The 26,081-nt window shown below is 41.1% G+C and overlaps 3 protein-coding genes across 3 annotated transcripts; 2 read left to right on the top strand and 1 right to left on the bottom strand.

The window, feature by feature from the left end:
• The first annotated feature begins 2,177 nt into the window (after positions 1–2,177).
• LOC133927250 (glycine-rich RNA-binding protein 4, mitochondrial-like) lies at positions 2,178–4,139 on the top strand. The gene is made up of 5 exons (XM_062373629.1): positions 2,178–2,332; positions 3,058–3,196; positions 3,276–3,344; positions 3,498–3,604; positions 3,779–4,139. Exons 2-5 carry the CDS (start codon positions 3,070–3,072, stop codon positions 3,908–3,910), a joined length of 435 nt encoding a protein of 144 aa, XP_062229613.1. The 5' UTR covers positions 2,178–2,332; positions 3,058–3,069; the 3' UTR covers positions 3,911–4,139.
• A 794-nt stretch (positions 4,140–4,933) lies between these two features.
• LOC133890858 (uncharacterized) lies at positions 4,934–5,934 on the top strand. The gene is given in 3 exon segments (XM_062331473.1): positions 4,934–5,389; positions 5,392–5,520; positions 5,640–5,934. Coding segments are annotated over 3 exon segments (450 nt in total). The 5' UTR covers positions 4,934–5,130; the 3' UTR covers positions 5,702–5,934.
• A 728-nt stretch (positions 5,935–6,662) lies between these two features.
• Positions 6,663–24,976, bottom strand: LOC133927260 (THO complex subunit 2-like). Its single transcript, XM_062373641.1, has 33 exons — positions 24,639–24,976; positions 24,415–24,543; positions 23,311–23,352; positions 23,124–23,183; positions 22,954–23,016; positions 22,603–22,683; positions 21,548–21,622; positions 21,407–21,454; positions 21,246–21,314; positions 20,940–21,073; positions 20,548–20,623; positions 19,979–20,169; positions 19,633–19,713; positions 19,364–19,544; positions 18,713–18,901; positions 18,559–18,639; positions 18,352–18,471; positions 16,553–16,612; positions 16,211–16,338; positions 15,892–15,988; positions 15,684–15,812; positions 15,504–15,607; positions 14,708–14,885; positions 14,390–14,541; positions 12,966–13,572; positions 12,705–12,809; positions 11,830–11,985; positions 11,661–11,741; positions 11,485–11,560; positions 11,136–11,404; positions 9,358–10,407; positions 8,822–9,111; positions 6,663–7,235 (listed from the first exon to the last, which is right to left on the bottom strand). Exons 1-33 carry the CDS (start codon positions 24,780–24,782, stop codon positions 7,166–7,168), a joined length of 5,316 nt encoding a protein of 1,771 aa, XP_062229625.1. The 5' UTR covers positions 24,783–24,976; the 3' UTR covers positions 6,663–7,165.
• Positions 24,977–26,081: the final 1,105 nt, after the last annotated feature.

A 26,081-nucleotide genomic window follows, 5' to 3' on the forward strand; every position in this document is an offset into this window, starting at 1 on the left:
TTCGTTGCGTTCCCCACTGCTTTCAAGTTGTTGATGCATGGTGAAATGTAAGTGCGTAACCATTCATTCATTGAAAGAAAGAGTATGTAAGGTCAGCTCCAGCGGAGCCCTCGAAAGCGATCGGCTTCCTGTACTACACTGCAGCGGCTGAATTTGAGGCTTTCGTATTACTGTGCGCCACTCCAGCAGAGCCTTTTTCTACCGCTACAGGGATACAGGCACAGCTTTTTTGCGGGACGGGAGCAGCAAATTTGCGGGAGCTCGACAGCTCCCATATCATTATTTACATAGTATACATGTAGGTCCGTAGAGAGTAGAAGAGTAATGGAAGGTAGAAAATAGGGTAGTTGTTGGAAATGTAAAAAATAAATAATACTGTAATAGTATTAGAGAATATTGTAATAGTATTATAAGAGATAAATTTTAAAATATTTACTGAAAATGATCTAACCATGCTGTGTTGTGCATCTATGCTTTTCAAAAAACTAAATAGCACAAGCGTTAAATCAAAAGTATTGGTAACGGGGCAGCCGGTGGTCGAAGATCCGACCTTAAACATGCTTCCAGATTGCCGGTGGCAGTGGTTCTAGGCAAGCTGAACACATACGCCGGTGGCAGTGGTTCGCGCCAGCGCACAGCATAGCTGCCCTTGTCGGCCCGGCTGATCTCTGTGCTTGCCACGTCGTGAAAACTTTATGCTAGGCTTCAATGGCTTCCGTTGTTGGGTGTCTGCGAGCAAGAAACTGTGCAGGATCGAGTAGCCCACAACAAAAATAAGCCCAAGACTAAATACAGCTTCGCACTCGAAACCGTCGTTCCCTACTACAGTACTCAGCGGCGATTGAAAACGGTGATTCTTGAATTAGTGGATCGACACCTAGAGTCTCGTAGTATGGTAGTTTAGTTATAGCTAGTTGCTAGTTTAGCTCAAGTTGGTATAGGTTAGGTTTCCGACGACGCCTATGAAGGTGTTTGGTCGGCTTTTGTTCCTCCAGCTCATCATCAATGTGGACATCGACTTCGACGCCCTCTCCTGCGGTGGTTTTGGAAGGTTTGTGATAGTAGTGGTTTTGGTAAAACTGTGATTGAGGGGATTTCTTTGATTCTCTTGCTCTCTCAGTGTCTCTGAGTTGCTGGATTTCGGTTCTACGACCCTGGCCTATGATTTTCCTCGGCTTATTCGGGTGGCAGAGGTGCCAATGCTCATTCACAATCGATGATGCACCATGGAGGTCTCTCGGTGATGCTGGAATTTACGCCTTTTTATTGTTTGGGCTTCGTCGTCCATATCAGCAGGAGCGTTGACCTGGGGCTTCGTTGTTTTGCGTCACTTTGCATCAGCATGGCGGCAGAAGGCACGACGGTCGCCATCGGATGTGAAGAAGATGATGCGTATGACCTCAATGTTCTCCTTTTAATTTTCTGTGTTTGTTAGGGTCAGTTTGTAAAAGTGGTTCTACTGTTCCTGCGTGTTTAATATAATTCTATTCCCTTTAAAAAGAAAAGCCCAAGAGACCAAGTTTATTGGGTTGGGGGCCTCCTCAAATTAGTAGTTCCTTCTTTTCTTCCCTAGAAAGCTCCGTGGGCCCTACTGCAATGTATTGGGTATTTGGGTCGCGTCCATGGTGGCCGCTGGTTCACTCGTGTTTATGAACCAAGCCTCTGATTTTGTATTTGTTTTGGTCTCTAACAATATGTCTGGAGCGAATGGTTAACGAAAATTTTCTTCCTGTGTTAAAAAAAATATTATTCCTTAGTCATTGGCTCTTGTGGCTTAACAAAGTTTTGGCCCCTTCTTCCTGTTCGGTAGGAGTCCATATTGAGCTGTGTTGGTACAGGGGCGAGAAGACCGGCAAATGACCTAAAAGTGAAAGAAGATCGCATAGAAGATCTTGTTGGCTTTGTTTGCTATAATTTTCATTCTCAGAATATTTGCTGTAAAATGGGGATGCACCGTGCTTCTAGATTAATGATGAAATTCTTCCCTTTCGCAAAAAAGAAAAAATTGGCCTTCTCGATGGGTATGGAAAAAGAAGAAATTTAGTGAGCTCACAAGGTTGAACTTGGTCGTACTTCGAAATGGAGTGAGCGGTTTCTTTTCTGGTACGAGCCGTGTGCCCGTGGCAATTTACTACTGTATGTGTATCCATCCAGCAGATATTTTCCTTGGTGCGTCGAAAGGAAGAGATATTTTTGTGCCGAGCTGGAAGGCAGCGCGAGCAGGAGGCACCGCGCATACAAAACCCTAGCCGCCTCTTCGCCTTTCTTAAACCCCAAGCCGCGCCTCCGCCGCTCTCTCGCCCGCATCCCACCCTCACCTCGTCTCCCTCAGGTACGGCTCCATCCGACCTATCGTCTCCGTGCTCGCGGTGGGTCTGGCGATGCGCGTTCCATCGGATTGGTTCTTAGTCGGGGCAGAGGGGAAAAGATGGATCCTTGGGTTGAGGGAAGGGGATTCCAGATGCGTGCTGTTTATGCGTTGTTCTTGACCTCTGCTAGTAGGAGGAAAGTGGGGAGGGGGGGGGGGGGGGGGAGATGGTGGTTTCTTCGTATGCGTGTTGTTTATATGTTTGTCGGTGAGATACTTTGGCTGGTGTCGTGGTGGTACAAATTGCAGGCTTCCCAACTCGTGTTCCGTAGTTTTTATATGTGACCTAGATGAGATAGTGAGATCCTCGCTTGGAAGAAGTCAGATCCTCGCTTGGAAGAAGTCAGATCCTCTGATTTCGCTGCGATTTGTGGTGTCTAGTTATGTCCGCTTGGTTAGGTTGGTCCGTTTGGTTTAGGTTTGTCTGATTCTTGCGCTGTATTTCATGTCTTGTCTTCTAAAAGTCCATACTAGTACTCTGTGAGATAGTCCGTAGATGCTATTAGATAAGTTTCTTGGCAAGTTTGGTTCAGAAATTTTGGTAACAATAGCAGTTTTGCGTCATGCTTTGTTACAGTCTCTTGTGCAAGGGTTCCTATCTATTGGATGTTAAGAGTCAGCACGTTTCTCTCTGATTTGTTGTTACGTTCCCTTGATGGCTGAAGATGTTTTGGTACGTACCTGTGCAGATTTGCTGTTCAATGGCGGCCTTTAACAAGCTCGGCAGCCTTCTAAGGCACAGCACTCTGATGAGCGGTGCCTCCGCCGGCTCATCTCCTGCATTGTTCAATGCTGTTCGGCTTATGTCCACCAAGCTTTTCGTCGGTGGTGAGTTTTTCTTGTTTGATTTATGTATTCAAACAAGCCAGAACTTTTGGTTTACGTTTATTCGGTGTTCTTTGGTTAGGTCTTTCCTGGGGTACTGATGACCAGTCTCTGAGAGAGGCATTTAGCAGCTTCGGTGAGGTTACTGAAGGTCAGTGTATACATTTAAATGTTCTTCTAATGCTTTGTGTGGCAATGTGTTAGCAGTTGACCGAATAATATTGATTTATTTTGATCCGCTATTGCTTCATGGTTGATTTTGCATTGTGCCTCTGTTGTAACATCTGAAATTTTCATGTTGCAGCGCGGGTGATCACAGACAGGGAGACTGGAAGGTCAAGAGGCTTTGGCTTTGTGAACTTCAACAACAGTGAAGATGCCAAGAATGCTGTGTCTAGCATGGACGGTCAGGTGAGTCAAAGGCTAGAACTCTGCTGCCATGTTTCAGGCAGAGTTACTGTAGTAGGATTTATCAAAATGAATTTCTTGAACAAGTGCTAGGTTACCACATCAGATAGATGTTAAAAGATAGGCTGATACTTTCTCGTAAGATGTCGGTGTATAATGCATTTCTGTAACTTGCAGGAACTCCAAGGGCGTAGCGTCCGTGTGAACTTCGCCAACGAGAGACCTGCAGGGAACCGAGGCTACGGCGGCGGTGGCTACGGTGGTGGTGGTGGCGGCGGCGGCAGCTATGGAGGACAGGATGCCTATTAAAAAGAGCACTGGCAATTAAAATCTTTGAAATAATGAACTTTTAGGACCTGTTGTGGCTTATGCGAAAGCCTTGCAATGTTTTACTATTCGTGCTTATGTTGAATCGTTGAATTCCTAGGTGCAAATCTGGTGCTACCGAATTTTGCCTATTGGTTGTTTTGAAGAGTGCAAATGCAAGTCGCGTGTATCTCCCTGATTGAAGAGCATAATTTGCGCACGTTACTTTATATGCCTTTCTATTGCAATGTCTACAGAAGGGTGATCTAACTGTTTTGCGATTTGGAATCTCGTCCGTAAATTTTGTATTGAATCTGGTTATATAGTTGTGTTGCAAATTACATTGCAAAAATTATCGTTGCAGTCGTCTCGTTCTGGAATTGTTGCAAATTACTTTCCTGTTGACTGTTGAAAGCAGGTGCGGTACTCCGGATAATGTTATTTGGACGAAGCGTCCTCAGTTGTGCACTTGTGCCGTGGGTTTTTGCCTGTGGTCCAGCACGATATCAGACCTTTGAATCCTTCATCCTTGTTCAGAGATGCTCTGATGTATCGCACATTGCTCAATTCATATTTCTTGCTGGACCTAAATTCCAACCAGAAGAGACGGTTTTTGTACAGTACAAAGGGCCAGCTAGCCAATTTCACCTGAAGTAACAAAATATGTATGGGTATTACAAACATACTCTACACATAGAACGGACTACGGAGGTCAGGTTTGGGTCAACTTTCATACAAGTTTAGAAATAGCAAAATATGGATGAGTAGATCATAGTATTAACCCCCAAAAATAGAATAGTGGTCAGGTTTATAAGCGGCCAAAATAGAGGCTGCGATTAGGGATGCAAGTGTTACTTAGTTTATTTTTTTCTTTAACTTAATTATTCTTTAATTTATTTTTTGAGTTTTAGGTCGATCCAACAACGCAAAAAACAAAAACAAAATTTGGTCGAATTTGTGACATGGGAATGATATTAACAGATCAATCTCGAAAGCACTTGTAAAACTTTAGCTGCTGCTACAGATGAAATTTGTTAAATTTGTGACTTGGGAATGATATAACAGATTATAATCATTGAAAGCACTCATCACTGTAATTTTATTAATTTTCAAACCAAACATCCCTAGATCCTGTCCTGAACTCCTTTCCTTTGCTCTCGCGAAAACTGGATTTCCTTTGGGCGTCGCCGACCACCGCTACCTCCGCCGAGAAGACAGGTGCCATGAATCCGCCGCACCCAGAGCCCGGCCTTCCCCGCCGCCACCGCCACCTTGTCCGCCTCCACCTCGACCCTGGCCACCACCATGTCCACATCCACCTCTGCCACCACCACCACCTCGCCCACCCGCTCGCTCCCGCGCCGCCGGCCCACCGCCACCACCACTACCACCAGCAGCAGCACCCGGCTCCCGTGTTCTTCCCCAACGCCTACCCGACCGCGGCGCCCTGGCAGCCGTAGCCGACTCGCGCCGTCGCGGAAAGGTGACGGAGGATTTGGATCCCGAGCCGGCGCTGCACGCGGAGCAAGCAGAGGAAGAAGAGGAGCCCGTGTTTGTGCTAACGGACGAGTGGGCCGAATTATTCGCGAAATCCGAGGCCAAGAGGAGACTGGGTAATCAACTAACCATCGTTTGATCCTGCTCCTCTGTCTGTGCTGCTACAATGCTTCTTTCTGCCTCACTTTTCTTCTTATCTCCAGTGGGATTCTGATGAATTTCTTGGTGTCGGCAGGCAACTGTGCCGTCCGATTCACAGCTAAAAAGACGAAGGAGGAGGAGGAGGGCCGGAAGTGAACGAACTAGCTGTGCCGTCAGAGACTCCAAAGCTCGGGAATAGAACTGAGAACACAACGGATTATTACGTCACTGCTGTCATCAAACGTAGAATCATTTGAGTCAATTATCAGGGGCGGATCCAGGGGTGTGCTGGGTGTACTGCAGCACCCCTGCGAGCTTACAACTTCTCATATAGCTTCTTTAGGGAGAGAAGGTGATGTAGGAGGAGATGAAAGAGAAGGAGAGGACCAACACCCCTTGTTTGGATGAAGGAGATCAGCACTGCTCACTGGCTCCGTCACTGTCAATGATTATGGAACAGTCGTAAATAAGCGAAACTACTTCTTGACTTAACGGTGGCAAAAAAATAATAATCAATTGCGGATCAGTGGAAGCTCGTCATTAACATATAACCATCGCTTTGCCAGATATTCATGACGCTTTCTTTGTTTACAGAGTTTGCGTTTACATGATTTAAATGATGTGCTGTACTTCAATACTTGTTGGGACTTGAAAGGGAAAAAAAAAAACTACTAGCACTCGACCAAGTAAGATTTTTGCTTGCGCGCCAGGACGGCCAGGTGCCGTCTATCTCGCGTGTTTGAAAGAATGGTGTAGTCCCCAACCGAGCTATCCATGCGACGAACCGTTATTAATCTTGACCCGAGCTTTGTTCTGATCGATCTATCCAGTGCACATCTCTAGAAGTTAGTACATGGGCGTAAGAAATTCTGGACAACTTGGAAGAAATTTGTGAGAACGCGTGATCTGTAACCGCCCAATTACCAGCTAGGCCACGTAAAAAAATCTACCTTTCTTAACGGAGCACAAGATCTCCCCCCCCCCCCCCCCCCCCCCCAAATTCCTGCATAAATTAAATTGTCACCTGTAAATCTTTTACATACAGAACACAATGGCGCTATGGAAGGCATGGGGCGCAACAAATTCAGTGCAAACTTCTGTAAACCCGAGCAGAAAATAGCCAAGCAAACATTCTGAGAATATGTACATTTCAATCATGGTGTCTCGTAACATTATTCCTAGACAGTGCAAAAAATGGCGATCCAAATGCTTTCTACAACAAACATGTTAGCAGTAAGTAATAAAATACAAAATAGCCGGATGGTGATCCACCCATCCATGTTTAGTAAAAAGCTACTAATCACTGTATGCCACCCATATGTATTTTCTCCACGTTCCACATTGTTTACAGTACGAAATGAAGTTAAACATGGCCCATCTTCAGATGTTAAATTCTCGAGCCTCTATTTCCGGTACTGGGAAGAAATACCTTACGGTCATCTTAAGCTTCACATATTAAGCTTCACATCTTCCTCACCAGCGCCAGCAGTACACAATGAATGGTCTGCATAAATATGTCACTACCGGAAAACGTAAACTTGAAGCTCTCGATCATGCATCCACTCCTGTGTTTGGGAGACTTTTACGAAGTTCAACTGAATCCATGCTAGCATTGATAAGCTATTTCCGATGCTTCTTTTTTGTTTCAGTTCTTGGTCGCTTTTCCTCTTCCCATTCTCTCTCATGCATTCTGCAGTTTAACCAAGTTAGGTTCGTTCAAGAAAAGAAATTGGTCCTCGCAAAATATTAAATGGTCAGGCAGAAGATGATACATCACAACAAATGCTGTACAAAAAATTGAAAGAAAATTGTCCTGGAAATCATAAAATGCTGCAAAATTCATTCTTTTATGACTGGAGGTATTCAGGAGTAATATATCCAGCTAACTGATTTATTGTGATATTTCCCTTTCATTTGCATAGATATTACCAATTTATTATAAACAAAATCAAACATATGAACAAGGACGACAATCACCATTTTTCTTTGTTAAAAGGAACACAGCAATTTGGGAGAAAATTAACTAATAAGAAAAACAAGCTGTCACAGGGAAAATTGTTTTCATACCGACAAAGTTAGAGTTTGCCAAGTACACCACCGAGTGTGTCAATGGCATGCAGGACCACTGGACCTGGCCCCACTTGTCATTGCCAAGCAGTTTACGTATATGTTACTGCTTGGATCTGATGATCTGTTATACGAAAACGAGTTCTGCTCAAACAATATTTGGCTAAAAATGTAGCATTTGAGTCGGAAGTTTATGATCAAGGAGGCAGTTGCAGCCAACAGGTACTATATCCATCTTCTCCCATGGGAACTCATTGGAATGCTATGCATGCTATGAGAACTAATGGTAGCTAGGTTGTCATTAGATCAGATGCATTGACATGTATTTCCAGAGGATCCAGATTATATCTAGTTTGATTGACGGAAGATGGGGCACACACGTGCTGTACATGGAAGATTCTGGGTGAAGCATTGTTTGGCATAAAGTCTGGGACTTTGACTAGAGTGCAAAGGGGTCACATAGCTGAAAAGTTTATGGCGCGAGAAAATCTAGCCGATCCGTGATTCAGCTACACACACTTTCTCAAAAACTTGAAATGGTTGTTTTTCATACAATACAAGTTTGCAGCTTCAAGAAAATGAAATTTGTCTATCCCCGTATTAGTTAGACAAACCAAACAAGTTCCAACTGTGAATAACAAACAAAATCAGTCTTGCATGATCACGTTTTTAGAAAGCATGGCACCCAAACAATTCCTAAAATACAGTCCCAACAGGTGTCCCCAAAATGCAACTTTGACCTCTACTTTTGTAATATGTTTGTAAAACATGTCAAACTGCAATACTACTTTTCAAGCAAAATCTATCCATATCAGTTTCAAAGGATAGTATGACTCCATGCAGCGCAAAATGTCACCTGTTTGATGACTGGAGGGAGTATTGTAGTTAATTTCTGTAAAAGTTCAAACTTTTCGTTATTCATAGAAAATCTTATCCGGAAAGGAAAAATAATGTCCTAGATTTATATAAAGCGTTGTAGCTTGTGTTTAGAATATAGGTACTTCTGTGAAAATGCTGTAAAAACTAAGACACTATGACTAGATTCTGTCAATAGGGTCCAACAAGCATAGAAAATATAAGTGCATTATGATAACATGCAAGTCACATGACAATTAAAACAATAGAAAACACAGTGAAAACAGCAATAAAAGAATTTGTTGCAAATTGCGATGCGTGTTTCAACAAGAAATAATTCTTCGTAGAACTCACTGGTCAGCCTCTCGACGACTTGGCTTGTTTGTCGTATCCTTGCCATGCATTCTAGGAAGGTCATCAACATGCGAGGTACGATGCTGTGAAGTTACACCTTTTCTTTCTCGTTCTCGTACATCGAATGATTGCGCGCTACCTCCATGGACATGAGGCTGTGGAACAGAAGGTGCGTACTCCCCAGCTTCTAAAGAAGACTGGTCTCGCTTAATCTTTCTCCGTTTGGAAGCATTACTAGGGTCGCTGTCTTCCTTCATAGTAGTCCCTTTCTCCCTATCCCTGTCATCGACCTAGACAATCAACAAAGGACTAGTAAGTCAAACGTCTGGTTCTTCAAGTTATACACACAGCAACCTCACAAAAATATCATTGCACATATGTAAAATTACAGCATTGGATTTCTTCAGCTGACAAATGGCAGCTAACAATCAGCAAGCACAAAACAGACATTAAACTGTACCAATACAACCAAAAAGAACACACAGTAGTCACACACCAGATGAGGGAGTGAGTAAACCGGTAAGAACACCTTTTACCTTATTTGATAAAACATCCCTATCTTCACGCTTTCTATCACGAAGATCTTCTTCTCTCCTGTGCTTCCCGTCATCCTGAAGCGATGAAGCATTCTCCTCCGACTGCCTCCTTTCTTTCTCATCACGCCTGGGAGATGACCTTGGAATATGCCTGGTGCTCCCACCCCTTCGGTCGGTATCTTCTTCTCTTCTGTTAGCACCAACTGATTGGGGTACAAAGCTTGTGGGAAGAGGTGGAGGTGGTGGCAAACTTTGGCCTCGGAATCGTTCATCGGAAGAATGTGTACGGTCAACAGAAGGTTCAACATATTTGACTTTATTCCTCTCATCCTTATTTCTATCCTCTCTTCCTTTTTCAGGGGCTTTATCTGTGACTCTCTCTTGCATCCTTTCAATAGAACGTTCTCTCCTCTCTGACAATCTATCTGTTGATCTCTCAATGGCATCTTCCCCACGACGCCTCTCAGGTCGATCTATTTTTTCTCTAGGATCTCTGTCATATTTATCATCAAATTTTTCTTTTAATTTTTCTGCCCTACTCAAGTTTTGTTCCTCAGCAGCACTCTTCTCATGATCCACTGAACGAAATTTATCTATTGCGCGTGAGTCTAAACTTTTTTCCTTGTCTATATGGTGTTCACTCAAGTCACTGTCTCGAAGTTCAATTTCTCCTTTCCTCCGTTTACTTGATCTATCTTGCTCCTCAGTCGGAGCAGATCTTTTCTGCTGCCTCACGGTAGAGTCAGTCAAATCAGTAGACTCACCAGCAGGATTCGCTGCTCCATTATGTGTAACCAACATTGTTGTTCTTTGGGAGGATGCTGAAACCTTTCGTGGCACTGGATGCAAGTTACCATTGCTGCTAGTGGAATTGGCATCTTGGACAACATCAGTTGCCTGAGACAATACTTCTCTATCAGCAGGAACAGCAGAGGCTTGATGATTTACATTCCGGCTGGTAGATTTCCCAGATTTTACATCTTCCTTTGTCACATCGTACTTCAATACCTTCCCTGCATTGTGCGCAGCACGCTTTTGTGGTGCCCTTGTCTGTTGTATAAAAGAACAATTGAAATAAATTGCAATAACTCATGTCCAAAACAACAATTCAACAATTAATGATTCATCCAAAATACTCAATTTTCTGGACAAGATGTCAATGATGAAGTCAATAATCAAGATATGTCAATTTACCTTAGTCCAGGTGTTGCCTTAAACTATATGAGAACCTAAACTTTTTCCATGCGATACATATTTAGTTAGCTTAGCAGTTACTGTTATCAACTATTGAGTACAAGCTTACCAAAATGACAAAATCTAAACAGCACTCAAGACTTGAGCAGTGTTCCATGGAAATTTAAATAAAGGATATGGATTAGGCACTAACAAGTTAGCTTTCACAACTATTGTTTAGAAACTGACATCAAAAGTGGAATGAGAAAAGGAATTACTACTGTCACTGAATATAGGTCGCAATGGGATTTGCGCGGTCAGTCATTTATACCTCTCAGCATTAGTGTATGTAGAACCATATGGATTGACCAATGCTAAATAACGATACAGATTCATGGTCTAAGTAAGCAACAACAAAGCCTTTGTCCCAAGCAAGTTGCGGTAGGCATTCATGGTCTAAGTAAAAAACCAAATTGTATTTAATGACCAAGGGAGTGTTTGCTAAGTACTCTTGAGTTTCCTTTTCCTTCTCGATCCAATTCGAGTAAAGTATGATGACCATATTAATTATCAAAATATAAACTATCCATGTGCAAAACAGATACCTCAGATTCTGAAGTAGGCTTCACAGAAACCTTAGCCCCTTCATCAGATACAAGTTTTGGAGGTTCATCCGCTACACGTACAGCCCCTGAAGATTTCCCTTGTGCAGAGGAAGATGGTATTTGACTATCAGATCCATTTGCAGACACGGTGCTCTTCTTTTGATGAACATCAGGCTTTGTTGCACCTTCCGACTTTTCATGCCTACTCTCTGTAGACTTTGCACGAACATTCTGATCTTTTGCCATTGAGGGATCTGCTAACTGATTTCCTGTAGGAGATCCAAAGATTATAAATGCTCAAGCTAATCACAAAGGCTAAACAAAAACACGTTTTGTAGTTTCTATTTACCAGGCACAGATCTTGCTGTTGCTGGCTTCAGATCAAGGTGGCCCATGCCAAACTCTTCTTCAGATAGCCAAGAACTCTGCAGAATAGAGAGCATTGCACTTGAACATGTTGTATACAAATAGATGTCTCCTACTCGGCAGGGGGAAAATACCAATTAGGAATAGTGTAGAACTTACCTTGCGAGCAGCTAAAGCAGCAGCTACACCGGTAGCAAGAACTTTAAGATCCTCTCTCTCATCCCCTTTTAGTTTAGCCACCTGGTCAGAAAGGTTGGTGAGAAATAGCTAGCAACATAACATGAATAAAAACTGAAATAACATGAATAATGACTGGCAATGGACTTACCCGTTTCTCAAGATTGACACCGCTTTTACGAATAACAGGAAAGACACTAGATATCTTTGTCAGCACAATAAGGGCATTTCGGATTTCCATGTATTCTTTTGATTCCATGCATTGGTTAAGCGCCTTGGTGATTCTTGAACTCCACTTCCAATGAACCTTTCAAAAATACAAATAATACAAAATAATAAAAATGCTGAAAAAAACCATACAATGTGGCGAACAACAAATAACACAATCACTTTAAGGTATTAGGTATACCATATTTCCTGATTTTTCAGGTCAACATGACAAAATATATAGAGAATAACAGATACCAAAGCATACTAATGGGCATTTCAAAATACAATGAATTTATATCATGGAATGAAGATACAACAGGAGTTCCAATATAAAAAAAGGAGGTCAACATGACCAAATATACATAGAGAAAATAGCAGCTACCAAAACATACTGATGAGTATCCTAAAACGACATTGAATTTATATTGGGATTGAAGATACAACATAAATTCTTTTAAGAAAAACTGGAAGATACTCAGCAATATAAATACATGGCAGGATTTACATTTACCTGATTACGATGTGATCTTCCTAAATCATTTTCAAGTTTTAACATTTTGTGGAAGCTATAGTTTGCCACTACACGTCTATTGTGTACCCAACACATTCAAACTCTACTGTGCAATCCAACATGTCTTGAACATGAGACAGAGCATTTAGGATCTGATTGTTTCTCATTTTGATGACAACAGTACAACTAATAAGTAACTAAGCGTTGAAATCTAAATTATTGTGATTGAAGACAAAAAAAATAAGGTCTACAGGAAGATAATTCATGCAACAGTAAATATAACTTCAAGGATGGATAAAACATACTCGAATAAACTGGCTATAAGATACACGTTGGCTGTTTGGGAATCTGAAGTACACTGCAAAACCTGGTTTGTTTCCACATTCACGCTCATACACAAGTTCATCACTCTGCAAAGTGTTGGGAGGTAAAAAAAAAAGAACATTAAAAAGACACAATAACCAAGACTCCGAGAGGAAAGCTGTTCAATAACACGTGCTAATCCCATTTGTTACCATGAATACAACAGTGAAGAATGTGCAAAAAACCTTAAGGGAAAAAAATACCTTCCAATAATAGGCCATCTTCAATGTATCATGAAGAAACCTTCCAAGCCTGCCAGCTTCAAATTCTGTGCAACAGCATATCATTGGCTGTAGGGTCTTACAGACAAAACAATCAATATGATTGACTGTGTTAAAGAATGGAGTCCCAAGTGAATGCAGTGTTTGGACAAATGTAGCACAATACACAGCATCCTGCATACTAAAAACACAGCGTGGGTATATGCACCGCTGTAGGAACTCCATGTTGATCTTCAGTGCATCTGGACTGGAACTCAACCACTTATCCTTTTCACGAGCTAGCCTTTGGAACACAGATGCAACGTGTTGTTGGTGCTTCTGAGATTCACTGTTCAATTTGTCGAGTAAATCTTGGATTCTCTCCTTGTCCTTCTTACGTCGTGAAATTGCAATGCTAGTGTTATCTGAGTTGTCTTCCAATTGTTTGAGATTCTCATGCAGCTTCATGATTTCTGTATCATAACGATCTTTTGGGAAGTGAAGATCATAAAGCGTTAAGCCCCAGAAAGTAGCATATAGATCTGGTGAAAGACTATTCCAAGCTTTTGTTGGCAAAATTGACCGGACTGTATTAAGAAGATCTGACCACCTGTAGCAAGACAGAATACAGAGAACATGTGAATGAAGAATTTAAACTACCAAGGTATATGTCAAAGAAATGTCATTCTTAGTTAAAAACAGAAAACATTTGAACCAATGTTAACCTCAACAAGGACTGAAAACTAGATTCGTGGATTTCTGCATACAATAATTCATTGTTCAAGCCTTCAAGGTAGAGTTGTTAGTTCCCACTAGCTAACAGGGATAAAAACCAATAAACCATGATCTTTTGGAGGGGAATATAGGAGGGACAAAGTTCTTGTAATTTCACTCAAAACTTTTCTCCTTTGTTATTTAATTTCTATATTCATACTTCTGCTGAGGAAAATCATCCATGTAAGCATGTCTTGCGTAAGCAAGCATATCAGAAGTTTGAGAGTTTTGAAGGTGATAGATAAGGAATGATGGAGGAAAAGATGAATAGTTAGCTAGCTTTGTACCTCGGGATTGCATAAAAGAGATAATGGCAATTCCCCATGGCTTTGAAGAGACAAAATTGGAAAATGATGATAGTAACAGGGAAATAGGCAAAAGGTGAAGTAAATAGCTCAGGGAGTGATACACTGATAATCCATGCTACTGAATAGGATAGAATACTCAAAATGGGGAAATAACATATGAATCTTACATGTACAGATTCCAAATGGCTCAAGTTACTAAAATAAGGGTACAAATTAATCCAGGCTAAAGGATGTTCGGGGATTGTAATTATAGTGGAACCATATTATCTCCATGAAACCACATAAAATGTCATGAGAAACATGCATAATTGTCGCAAACGGTCAAAATGATCATAGAAGACTTACATGATTGGTTCCTGAGACGAGTCAAGATGCAACATAAGATCCTCGGATGATACAGATTCTCCTTCCTCATTATCATCAAGAGGCCAGCAAATGTCACCACCATTAGCGCTTTTGAAAAGCCTCATCACCGGGCGGTATATAAGGAAAGCAACCTGGATTTAAAAACAAGTTCACCATGTTTACTCAAGTTGAAACACATTAATAAAACATTCCACCCACCCCCCAAACACACACACACACACACTGCGGACCAAAACACACACAAAAAAAAAATTACAACAAGCAAGGGAGAAGATCATGGGAACCCAAATGTATTACCTCTGGCTCAATGTGGTATTTGTGAACCAGATCTTGCAAAGGAGGTATTAGTTGAGCATAGGTAGTTGGAGTTACGGCACTTGAAAGAAACTCAACATACTGAAGAAATATTCCATGGCATCTATCAAACTGCTCACTGACCATTTTGATATATGTGGCATCTGCATTTATTATGATCCTGAGAACAAAAACAACGTTATCAAGATCCAAGAGTGGTGCGAAAAGTTAAAGATGGATATGACTGGATCTATGCGCTTATTTTTTAAAGTTCCTTTGGAAAGCAGTCATGGAGATCTAGCACTACTTTTGCCAAATCATATTATAGTTTAACAAATTATGTCATCAGATGGTTGATCCCTCCCTATTAACATGGTGTGAATATTTTTATTAGTACTCCATATTTTCTGTTTTCTGCATCTCCTTTTGCATGGTTTAGAACAAAAGGCTCATGAAACAAACACCAAGATGTATGATACTGGTTGTCAGGTTCCATAAAACAAGATCATAATAACTCTTCAGCATCGACTCATAGAAAAAAATCTAAAAGTATAATCATCTATACCTTTTAATGGACAGAGACACCACCCTCCTGGTATTGGCTCGTACTACTACAACCTAGTACATGCTAATGTGTAGTCTAACAGTTATTGTGTTGAAAACTAGAACTAAAGACACTTCATCAAGAAACCAGAAGGGAAATTAAGACTATTAGCGCAGGCCAACACAACATGCGTGTGGAGGGACTACAGCAAAAAATTGTAGATGTCATCAAAAGTTTCTAAAATAAAAATCTTACTTGGATCGATGCTGAGCAATAAGCAGTAGCATAGGAACTGCAAGTTTAGGCTCTTCTTTTGGAAGCAATGAATCCCTCAACCTATTTGTAGACTTACTCAGCACCTACAAAAGAAGCTCTTCAGTAAAAAATTAGTTTGACTTTAATATGCTACTGAGATAGAAGCTTGTGCCTCACAACCTTATAGTTCCTAGTTGCTCCAAATAGTGAAGCTTGCTGCCGCAAAGTCTCACTTCCTGCCATAGCATCAACCTGTTCCTCGGTCATATTCTCAGTGTACTGCACATTTGCCATTTGCTGAATGAGCTCCTGCATGACTAAACCATGTTAGGCTTCGGAATCATACAATTCCAAGACAGGAAGAAGCTTCAAAAAGCAGCCAACAGACCTCCAAGACAACAAGCTCGATGCCCACGCCCTTCTTTAGTTGATTAACAAGGTACTGGAGAAGGCTTTTCAGTTCCACAGCATTATGCTTCTTGCACCTGTAAGAATGAATCGGACCAAAAAAGAGTAATTAGCAGGACAAACTCTATCATTAATGATGGCTGTAGAAATAGGAGCACAACAATTATAACCCCAAAACCGAATAGGCGAACTCATGAAATGTACAGAGATTAGCAAAGCATGATCAAGTGTGCCAAAGCAATATCACATGTACAGAATACCAGAATGTAATAACAGCTTGGGAGTCAAAAAGTACATACAGGTGGCCCAAAAAGGATGCAAGACATTGAAGCCAATCTGATAGATTAAGACCATCATCTTTAAGTTTCTCACGACCGCCTTGAGCCAAGCGTTCAATCACAATATATTGCAAGATGTCATACTCCAGCTGTAAATGACGTGCAACAATGTTGTAACTAAAGCAGACAACAATCCAAAGGCACGTGCGAAATAATTGCAGCCAATACATAAAAGGGGTACTGGTAAATTCATAAATCATGAATGAATACAATTAAACAATGCTGTATAGAAAACAATAACAAACAGGGCTATAGCAATTGTAAACATGTGCATAGAACCTACATCAAAATCAGGGCTAATACCTGAGTCAAGTACTTAAAAGCATCCACAACTGGCGTAATCATATCCCTGTATGCTTCAACCTGCAAATTGTGACAATGCAAATGTGAATATATCGGTGATGTACATAGAAGAATTATAGACAAAACATTGTCAAAACAACCCAAGGGATGACTATAAATTATCTTCGATCTTCCAGAATAACCGAATTGCAAAGTTAACAATTAAATTCAACACTAATGAAAATATATCGTTTCAACCTAGAAGGCTAGAACCCTCTGAACGAACTTAGTTCCTGCATTACAATTCTCCCAGAATTAACACAACCAACAATGTTTTGCAGTGCCTACCGGTGCAAGGTTAGTTGAAAATTAGAGATAATAGCAGTTAGTTTCCTTGTTAGTTGGGTCTATTGCCCTAAAAGAAATATAGCATGTATTAGTGATAAGTTTCGTAAGGTCAGATATTATTTCTTTGGGATCAAGTTCAGTCGTCGTCCCTACAAAAGGGATATCCTTGCATCCAAATGCTGCCCACAAGGAATCATGCAAGAATAGTGAATCCCAGTCTGCAGTCTCTCCTCCCTTCCAGTACCTTAATCCCCTTCAAGCCATGTTGTCTGGGCTTTCCTGTGTACGGAAGTTATCCCATTGTCAATTGAATTAATGTTCAACAAGACAACAGTGGACTTGGATACGTCGGTTGAAATGGTTTGGACATATCAAACGGAGGCTTCTAGAGTCACCTGTGCATAGCGAGATATTGAGGCGCGCTGATAATGTGGAGAGGCAAGGGTCGACCAAACCTAAAATAGGAGGAGTCTGTAAAGAGAGATTTGAAGGAACTGAATATATCCAAAGAACTATCCACGGATAGAAGCGTGTGGAAATTGGCAATCCACGCGCCAGAACCATAACTTATACTTCAGTGTCCTTATACTGTTATCACTTTATTTTTTACTATTACTAGTACCCTTACTATCATTATTATTTTCTCATCATCTTTTTAGTTGGATCTTGTAGGTTTCATCTCTAGCTTACCCCAACTTGCTTGGGACAAAGGCTTTGTTGTTGTTGTAAGACAACAGTGGACCTGATAATGACTCGACATTAATGAGATAAACATGCTTCTACATCGTACATGATTTGACTAGTCTCCCAAACAAGTTCCACACTAGGCAGTACAGTACAAGGCAGCTTACTGTGACTAATTATAAAGCATAATATGGATCTAATTGTGGCGGAACACCATTGGAGGGTGTATATTAAATAGCGCATGGTAGGCTGGTAGCAATTCAAAGCTATCCCACTACACTACTAAAGCATATAAAGCAAGGTCAGCATCAGTAAAGGACATCACGACCATCAGCAGATCCAATGCACTACTAAAGCATATAAAGCAAGGTCAGCATCAGTAAAGGACATCACGACCATCAGCAGATCCAATGCACGGGGAGATGACATTGCCAGTGTCAAACTAGCAGGAAGCAGGGCTTGCTTAGTTGCATTCATTACGCAACAGCATGTAGACTGAAAGAAACTATGGTGGATTATAGTCAGGTTAGTGTGAGAAAAGCCCAACTGGGACAAGCATGCCAACTATGGAGAGGATGGAGTTGGTAGCAGACATTAGTTTGAGAAAAAAGAAAACAGAAGCCATTTGCAAAAAAAAAACGTCAGTAGTTACTGGGAAATAGGTAAAATAGCTCAGGCTTCCTAAGGAAATACGATGTTTGTATATACATGCAGTGTATGATACTTCTAAAATTGAATAAGTTTACCCCCAATTAGTGATTACATGGACACAACTTGGTTCCACACACCTGTTGGACAATTGTCCGAAGCACAGTCATAGGATTTGCATGAGCAAGTTTAGCCACCATGCGGCCAAGCGGCTTCAGATTTTCCTTAGCCAGACGTTTTAAGAGCCTTCTGGTGTCCAGCTGATTAAAAAATACAGATGTATGTGAATTCAAAACTTGGCATGAAATGATAGGTTAGAAAAAACTTAGTCAGAATAAAAAGGTGACCTTTGCAGTTTGCCTTGCAGCAAGAACAATTGGGTTTTGTTCAGTCTCCTTCTCCCATTCGCCATATAGACGATAGCGGGCCTGGAAATGGAAGATACCAAATTGCTAAAACATGAATAAAGTGGTAAATAAAAAATGAAATAATATGACAAACCTCGTAAGGAAGAAGGGAATGAACGCCCCATATCTCCATATCAACAGCAGGATTAGCAGGTATAAGCTGCAATGAAGGAAACAAGCACGACCCAAGTGCTTCTTCAATCCGAGATTCTGAAGAAACTATGCTTGCTGCATGGGTTGACTCTTTTGATGAGAGGAGGTATGCTTTTAATACTCTGCAAACCTGAAAAATTAATATGAAGGACCGATCAATAAACAAACAATGTCCAACTATTTTTGCTACTAGAATATCTATATGGAACTGCAAAGTTGCAACTTGCAAGGAAAGATATTTGATAGCATGTTTTTAATACTCAAGTGCTTTTTAGAATAACAATTACAACATTTTGTGCTGCAAGCTGCAAAACTTGACTACTGATTTGCTACAACTAGACAACGAGGGTGAGTTTTTTTCGTTTCATGGTTTATTACAACAATGCAACCCATGGAGCGAGATTCTAGTCATGACTTATGACAATCATAGATGCAATGAAAAGATTCCTAGCTTGATGTTCTTTGTAAGAATTCTAACATCACAAATCAATAATATACGGCATGACTGCACCGAACAAAATCATCGATTATATACAGATGGCAGCAACAGGTAGAGCATTATAGCAAGCAGCAGTAGAGAGATTGAAGTTACCTTTTGAAGTAATTGAGTATCACGATGAAGGTATGGTCCACAAGCAGTGAGCATTTGGAAAAATTCTTTTGGTAGATCAAATGGACTTGGTGATATCTGGTCAGCATCATTCTTACGAGGGAAGTTATAATACGTTTGAAAAACTATATCATAGGCTGAAGACATTGTCTTTTCAATCATTCTGCATATAGGGAAAATAGAGATGAATATACGTTAATACTGCACAAAACCAAGAAATGTATCATTGGAACAAAAGAAATATAACAAACCTAAATAGTGCATCACAAATTTCAATGTGCTCAACAGGATTTAGGTGTGCAAGACGTTCAAAGAGTAGTTGTGCATGATACCTGGCAAAGAACAGGAGAAACCAATGAGTTATATTTACAACAACAAAGCTTTTTCTCCCAAGCAAGTTGGGGTAGGCTACAAAATGCTTTTAAATATCTGCATAGTACAATTATACAACGATAATATTTACAAGATGCCAAAAAATTACTGCTGCATTTACTGCAGGAACATGATTACAACCTATGAACGAAAAAAAGAAATGCTTCTAATTATCTTCACAGTACGATTATGCAACAAGTAAAAACTATCGCTCATGTACATTACCAGTCATGCACAGAGAGAAAACCAAGAAGCAGCCCAAGTTTCTGGTTCTTTTCCATCTCAGGGGCTCGCTCCCCAACTATATCATTTTCCATCTCCAATGCTGTGTATAAATCGATAGTTATTTCTTGTTTCTCGTCATCCATAAGGTCCTTTCCAGTAGCAGCAAGATTGATTTTGCCAATTTTATTAGCCTGCAGTAAAAAAAGAGAGGACTAAGCTCGTAAGACCAAATTCACATCTGGAGTTAGAAATTGTTCAGGTTAAAAAACAAAGAACTCATGCTCTTTCTGTCCTTTATTAGGGCAAAAGGCCATAACATTGTACAGGTAGTCAGCAATATTAACAAAATCATGGAGCATATACTACCTAAATGGATGAGTATGGTACATACAACTTAACAAAAAAGTAATATTTTTTTGGTCCCTCCCTCAACCCTTTTTTGCCACTCCCTTTCACTCCTACTTGTGGAAGATTAGTGGATGGTGGGGCAAATGTATGTAACAACACAACATAGTCACTATCCTTACCCAGTTACAGTCAAAGTTTCAATAAAGAAAAGGAATACCAACCTCATCGATTCTTCTTTCAATGAAAGAGTGAAAATGCTCAAATGCCTCATCATCATTTGGAAGCAAGTGAGAATAGCTGAAACAAGCCATTGAACATAAGAAACACATTTGAAAAAGGGTATTCAAATATGGCAGTAAAATCAAGTTGTACAACATATAAACTAAAAACAAACAAGAACTTAGAGACTACAATCAGCAGCATCTATGCTTGGATAGACATCTAATAATACTGAAAATAATAATAGGATTGAGAAACTAAGAAATGTCTACCACAGTAAGCATAAAATAATAACATGATCTGAAAATCATTTAAAGCTACAAATACATGTGAATGATGATGTCTAAGATGATGGTTAGCGATCAGGAATACAAGGAGATATTAAGAAACGTACACATTATCAAGGTCAATGAAACCAGATTTGATTAACAAAGCTGCTGTTCTGAAAAGCCCAGATGGAACAGTGCTGTTGACATCCAATCGTTGATAGTACTGGAATTTGAACCCCAAAATCTGGGCAGCATGGGACTGTAATAGAGGAAATTGTAAGATATGGAGAAAATACTACATGAATTATTACCAAAATCTTGTAAGATGTGGTGAAAATACTACATGAAACTTGTGAGATGTGAAAAACTGAACATACTACATGGACTATTGCTATAGTATTATTAACTACTGGTTCTACTAGAACAAATACCTTTGGAAAAAGAGGTATAAGCTGATAAAAGATGTTACTATCTGGATAGAGTTCAAAGCATTCCAACACCTGACAGAAAGACAAAAATAACAGAATTACACGACTTCAACAACATACTTCTCCAACATTCAATAACAATGGCATAGCAAATGAAGACTCACAATATCAAATACACGATTTGGGTCCAGATCAAAATGACCAATCAATGACTGTCACAAAAAGAACATTATGTTATTACACATTACTGCTTACAAGCTAAAAACATATCATAGAAGGAATTAATGCCAATGCCCAATGGCAACCTTTATAATGCTGATTGTAACTGAAGAAGCATTCTGGCATGCCAGATCTGAGCAACCTTGACAAAGGAGTGTCACCTGAATTATCCAGACACACAGATGAGTAGGATTAGGAACCGCTAAACTTCGATTAGCATAACCAAAGAACCTTCAGGAACTATGTGAAAAGAAGAATTAGCAGAAAATGCCAGAAAATTGCATGGTACAATCATTTAGGTAATTTTCAATATATATATATATATATATATATATATATATATATATATATATATTGCATACAGTTGCTTTGGGAAGTACAAACTTCAAAGGTTCCCACTATTTTGCAATTAAACTCAGCATCAATTAAACATCAATATCAGGTTATTACTTTAACAGACATCTCTTGAACAGTGCACTTGTCTACTACTTACTAATTTAAATGTTCGAGTTGGTGATGGTGGTTCATTCACCCCTCTGTCCTCTTTAAGAAACTCTAGCAAAAAAAATAGAGGCACCTCCTCAACAGATCGATATTATAACAGATTTTGACCTCATCCTAACAAATTATTCATTGCTCTCACATTTGCTTTTCCTTGGATTCTCAACGTCCCTCAGCATCCCCTCAGTCAGCTAGGTTGTCACCAGGTACAACAGCAGGCTAAGGGAGCGATGCGGCCCAGTCACGGCGCTTGAGATGCAACATATGCTGCAGCAGAGCTCGATCATGCTAGTGCAAGAGCCGAGGATGCACCTTCGGTCAAGAACAAAGCCAGAGGCACGATGGGCGTAGTGGTTGCCAAGACCATCGACTGTGACTCAGAGTATGATGCTATGAATTTCTTTATTCATAGCAAGGCACGGGCATTCAAGTATTCAATTGGTCAACTAAAGAATCCCAGCGCAGAAACTAGAAAGGAATCAAGCAAAATTTTATAGGTCCTGACGTCCTGCTACCAATTTCAAACAGCATAAGTAAAATATTGGGATGACCCAAGTTTCGAACAGAAAATATGTTGCCATTCTGCAACCACCACAAGAACAAAAAAAATACAAAAATTAGGACAAGTAGATATGCATACCAACTTGGCATAGCCCTCGCTTTCCTCCCGTAAGAGGTTGAATTTAGTTTGCTGGTAAAGAAGCCGTGTGTTGACCCTAACCTATTACCAATTAAACAAACATCAATCAACCATACAGTAAATGTTAAAATAAATAAACAAATTAGCAAACAACATGAGGTAAAGTACATTGCTCAAGACCATGGTTATGGGGGAGAAAGTATGGGCATTAATATATCATGATATATTGTAATATGAGTTTTTTAAAAAATATATATAATTTGTGTGTGTCCCCATAAAAAGATGCCGGCATTAAAAGGTAGCAATGTGAAATCCTGAGAATATTCATTGAATATGACACATTATGCGTACCTCCTTGGATTTTAAATCCTGTCCTTTTGACTTACTCTGTTCAACCTCCCAAAGGAAATCTTCCTTCAAGTCCACAAATGGAGGGAAAATAGAAATCATGTATCAGATTTTATCTTAAATTAGTGTCAACAAAGATGTGGTGCACTAGCACAAGGAATAACAATACTCACTTCGCATCGCTCTTGCAGAAGCCTCGGTGCAAGCGTCGAAGACTCCACAAAAGACTTAGTCTGCAGGGATGAGTATTCAAATGGAAATTATTTAAAGCAAAAGGAAAGTAGACACAAGAAATATGAATTGTTCATTTGCATTACTATAATTATGCCTAGGTTATCAGAACAAAGAGGAAATTATTACCATTTTGACAAGACGACTGCGATATTCACCAGATATTGTAATCTGCAGGTTGAAGTTAGATCAACTATTAAAGGAATGCCACTAAATGGAAATGCAACAGAAAAAAACATTACCAAAAAGGATAGGTGACAAAGTCATATTTGGGGAAAAAGCAACAAATCATAGATCAAAGCCCAATTGCAGTGGATAAATAACAAAGCAACCAGTGCCAAGAAAACATCCAAATGACATGACTGGAGATGGCAATAGACTGAATGCATGATGGCATTTGCAATTACACAAAACCATCTCTACCTCTACCGTCCCTCTTTTGGTTGGACGAATCACATAAAACAGAACTTCTGAGAGATGCCACAAGGCAATCTATCTTTTTTGGCAATCGGTATAAGTTCAGAACAATTCAATTTCGGCTCAAGCATGCTGAACAGGACATCTAACACCATGTGTGTTGACTTTTGAACCACCCAACCAGAAGCTAAAGAAACAAATAAGCTTATGTTCATTAATCTGCTTCCTTATCTGAACAAGCTTTCTACAGCTAGCACAGAAGCTCATCAAATGTCTACAGATGATCGCTTGCAATGAGAAGTTATCTACTGCTAGTAAAATGCACGTCCAAGTGTACAAAACGCACAAAAAAGCTGACTAGGTCATGTCACAATAGGTTTGTCTGACAATCATCTGGTTGATTTCTATTCTACCAAAAGGTGGTACTTAAGTATTAACAAAGTGTATTGGTTCAATTTGTTTCTGTTACGACTTCAGCTGATTCTTTTCGCAAAAATGTTCTGTTAGTACATGACAGAATGGTAAAAGTGATAGCCTAAAATATGTCCAGAGCTACCACATCCTATCCGATTCCACTGAGGGATTGTTCACCGTCAAACTACCAAAACATTTCGACCAAATTGTCAATTCAGCTGGCACAACAAGTAATACACGCACAACAGAGCAACCAATTCAGTTCACACTCACGCACCTAGTGCCACCGAAACACTGGATACATCCCCACTCTGAGAAACTTGACTAATCAAACGCACTCCACGGAACAATTACAGTCTCACTAACCACCACACGGCAGCAAAACGTGTTGCATATACTTACATCCTGCCCTAGGTGGGCGATGATATCAGCGAGCACCGAGCCAAGCTCCTCGTCCCGTCGAGCCTCCTCCACGAACACCACCGACTCCAGCGCCACCCGGCTCTTCTGCGGCGGCAGGTCCCCCCGCACCTGCGCAGCCCAGCCCACCCAATCAGCACAGAAGCCCAACCGAACCAGCGAGCTGAGCAAAACCTAAGCGACAGTCCGGACTGGCGAGAGCTTACGATCGCCCAGCAGAGCTCGTAGAGGAAGCGAGCCATGGGGACCGGATCGGGGAGGCGGAAGGCGCCGGCGGACAGGCCCTTCCATTCGCGGAGGCACTCATCGGTGATGTGCTTGTAGTCGGGCGCCTGGAGAGGGGGCGACATGGCGTCGGAGGCGGTAGTGGACGGGGCCAGGGTTTGGGGGGATTAGGGTTTCATGGGAGGGGGCGAGGTCAGAGGACGTTGAAGAGCAGGAGGTGGTGGTGGCGAGAGATGGGGAAGGGACGACGGCGATGTACGCGGCCAGGCGGGGGCTGTGCGAACGCGATGCGATGCGATGCTTTGGTTTTTGTTTGGGCTGGGCTTTCCGGTGGTGAACGCGGAGTTAAAAACGCCGCAATTGGGTAGAAAGAGAGCGAGCAATTACTTCGTTGTCTGTGCTTGATATGATCTGGGCATTTAACTGTACAGATCAGACGGATATGAATATTTATACGTTTCTATTCGGTGAAAAAAATAATAGATGTTAAATCTCTACTACCTCTACTATATAAGGCATAATTTGATTGTGTGTCGTGCTTCTCCCACTCTACTTCCACCTCTTTAATAAAAAACTAGAAAAAAGATCGTTGTCTAATAAAAAACCGAACTGTTCACCCATGTTCGCCTGAAATATACGCCTCACCAAATCATGCTACTTCCTCTTCTCATCCTGTTCCCTTCCCAAAATCACGTGACATCGTTCCCCTCCAGTTTGATCCTCTGGTAATATCGTTCCACTCTCGATCCCTTCGCGTCATCGTTCCTCTCCTCTAAACTAGCTCAACTGTCATTGCAATCGTCATGCTCATCGCCCCTTTGGGCCCCGCCAGAGATCATCCTCTACATTTATCTTTGTGTCGCTCGTTCTGAAGGTGCATCAGCCGCGATAGGTGAGCCTCTGCAACGATGTTCCCCTCCCTTGCGTCGGCTAGACCATCGCCGCAATCGCCATGCTCGTCACTCCCCTCGCGCCCCGCCGGAGCTCGTCCTTCACACCCCTCTCCGTTCCGCCCATTTGGAGGGTGCATTGGTTGTGACCGTTGAGCCCTGTGTCACTGCCATTGTCCACGTCATCCTCCATGGCCTTCGAGTGGTTCCTCGGCGCTGGCGCAATGGTGGCGTCCTGTGCGGCATAGAGGAAGGCATCGACGATCAAGTGGTAGTTGACTTGCAGTCGTGAGGACATGAACAAGGGCGACACCAAGAAGGTAAATGGGCAATTCTAAAAGGGAATTCATATCATTCTCTCTTTTAGGAGGAATTTAGCTTGAAGATGCATTCTAGAAGGAGGTAAATGTCGTTTGTGAGGAGTGTGATGCTCAGTCTGCTGCCAATAGCCAACCAAGAGTGGTTGAAGGAGGCAGATGAAGAAGTAAGTTTGGTGCTTTCGTTTGGTGATTCTTCACCTCCCCTTCTATTTCC

The sequence above is a fragment of the Phragmites australis genome, chromosome 1, assembly GCF_958298935.1.
Source record: "Phragmites australis chromosome 1, lpPhrAust1.1, whole genome shotgun sequence".
In the NCBI taxonomy this organism is placed as follows: domain Eukaryota; kingdom Viridiplantae; phylum Streptophyta; class Magnoliopsida; order Poales; family Poaceae; genus Phragmites; species Phragmites australis.

Bases quoted from the DNA above. Each gene is read 5' to 3' on its own strand.
- LOC133927260 (XM_062373641.1), bottom strand. From the start codon at position 24,782: ATGTCGCCCCCTCTCCAGGCGCCCGACTACAAGCACATCACCGATGAG. The intron at 24,544-24,638 runs GTAAGCTCTCGC...TGGGCTGCGCAG, and splicing joins ACGAGCTCTGCTGGGCGATC to GTGCGGGGGGACCTGCCGCC. The intron at 21,623-22,602 runs GTATGCATATCT...TGGATAATTCAG, and splicing joins GCGAGGGCTATGCCAAGTTG to GTGACACTCCTTTGTCAAGG.
- LOC133927250 (XM_062373629.1), top strand. From the start codon at position 3,070: ATGGCGGCCTTTAACAAGCTCGGCAGCCTTCTAAGGCACAGCACTCTG. The intron at 3,197-3,275 runs GTGAGTTTTTCT...TTCTTTGGTTAG, and splicing joins CACCAAGCTTTTCGTCGGTG to GTCTTTCCTGGGGTACTGAT. The intron at 3,605-3,778 runs GTGAGTCAAAGG...TGTAACTTGCAG, and splicing joins TGTCTAGCATGGACGGTCAG to GAACTCCAAGGGCGTAGCGT.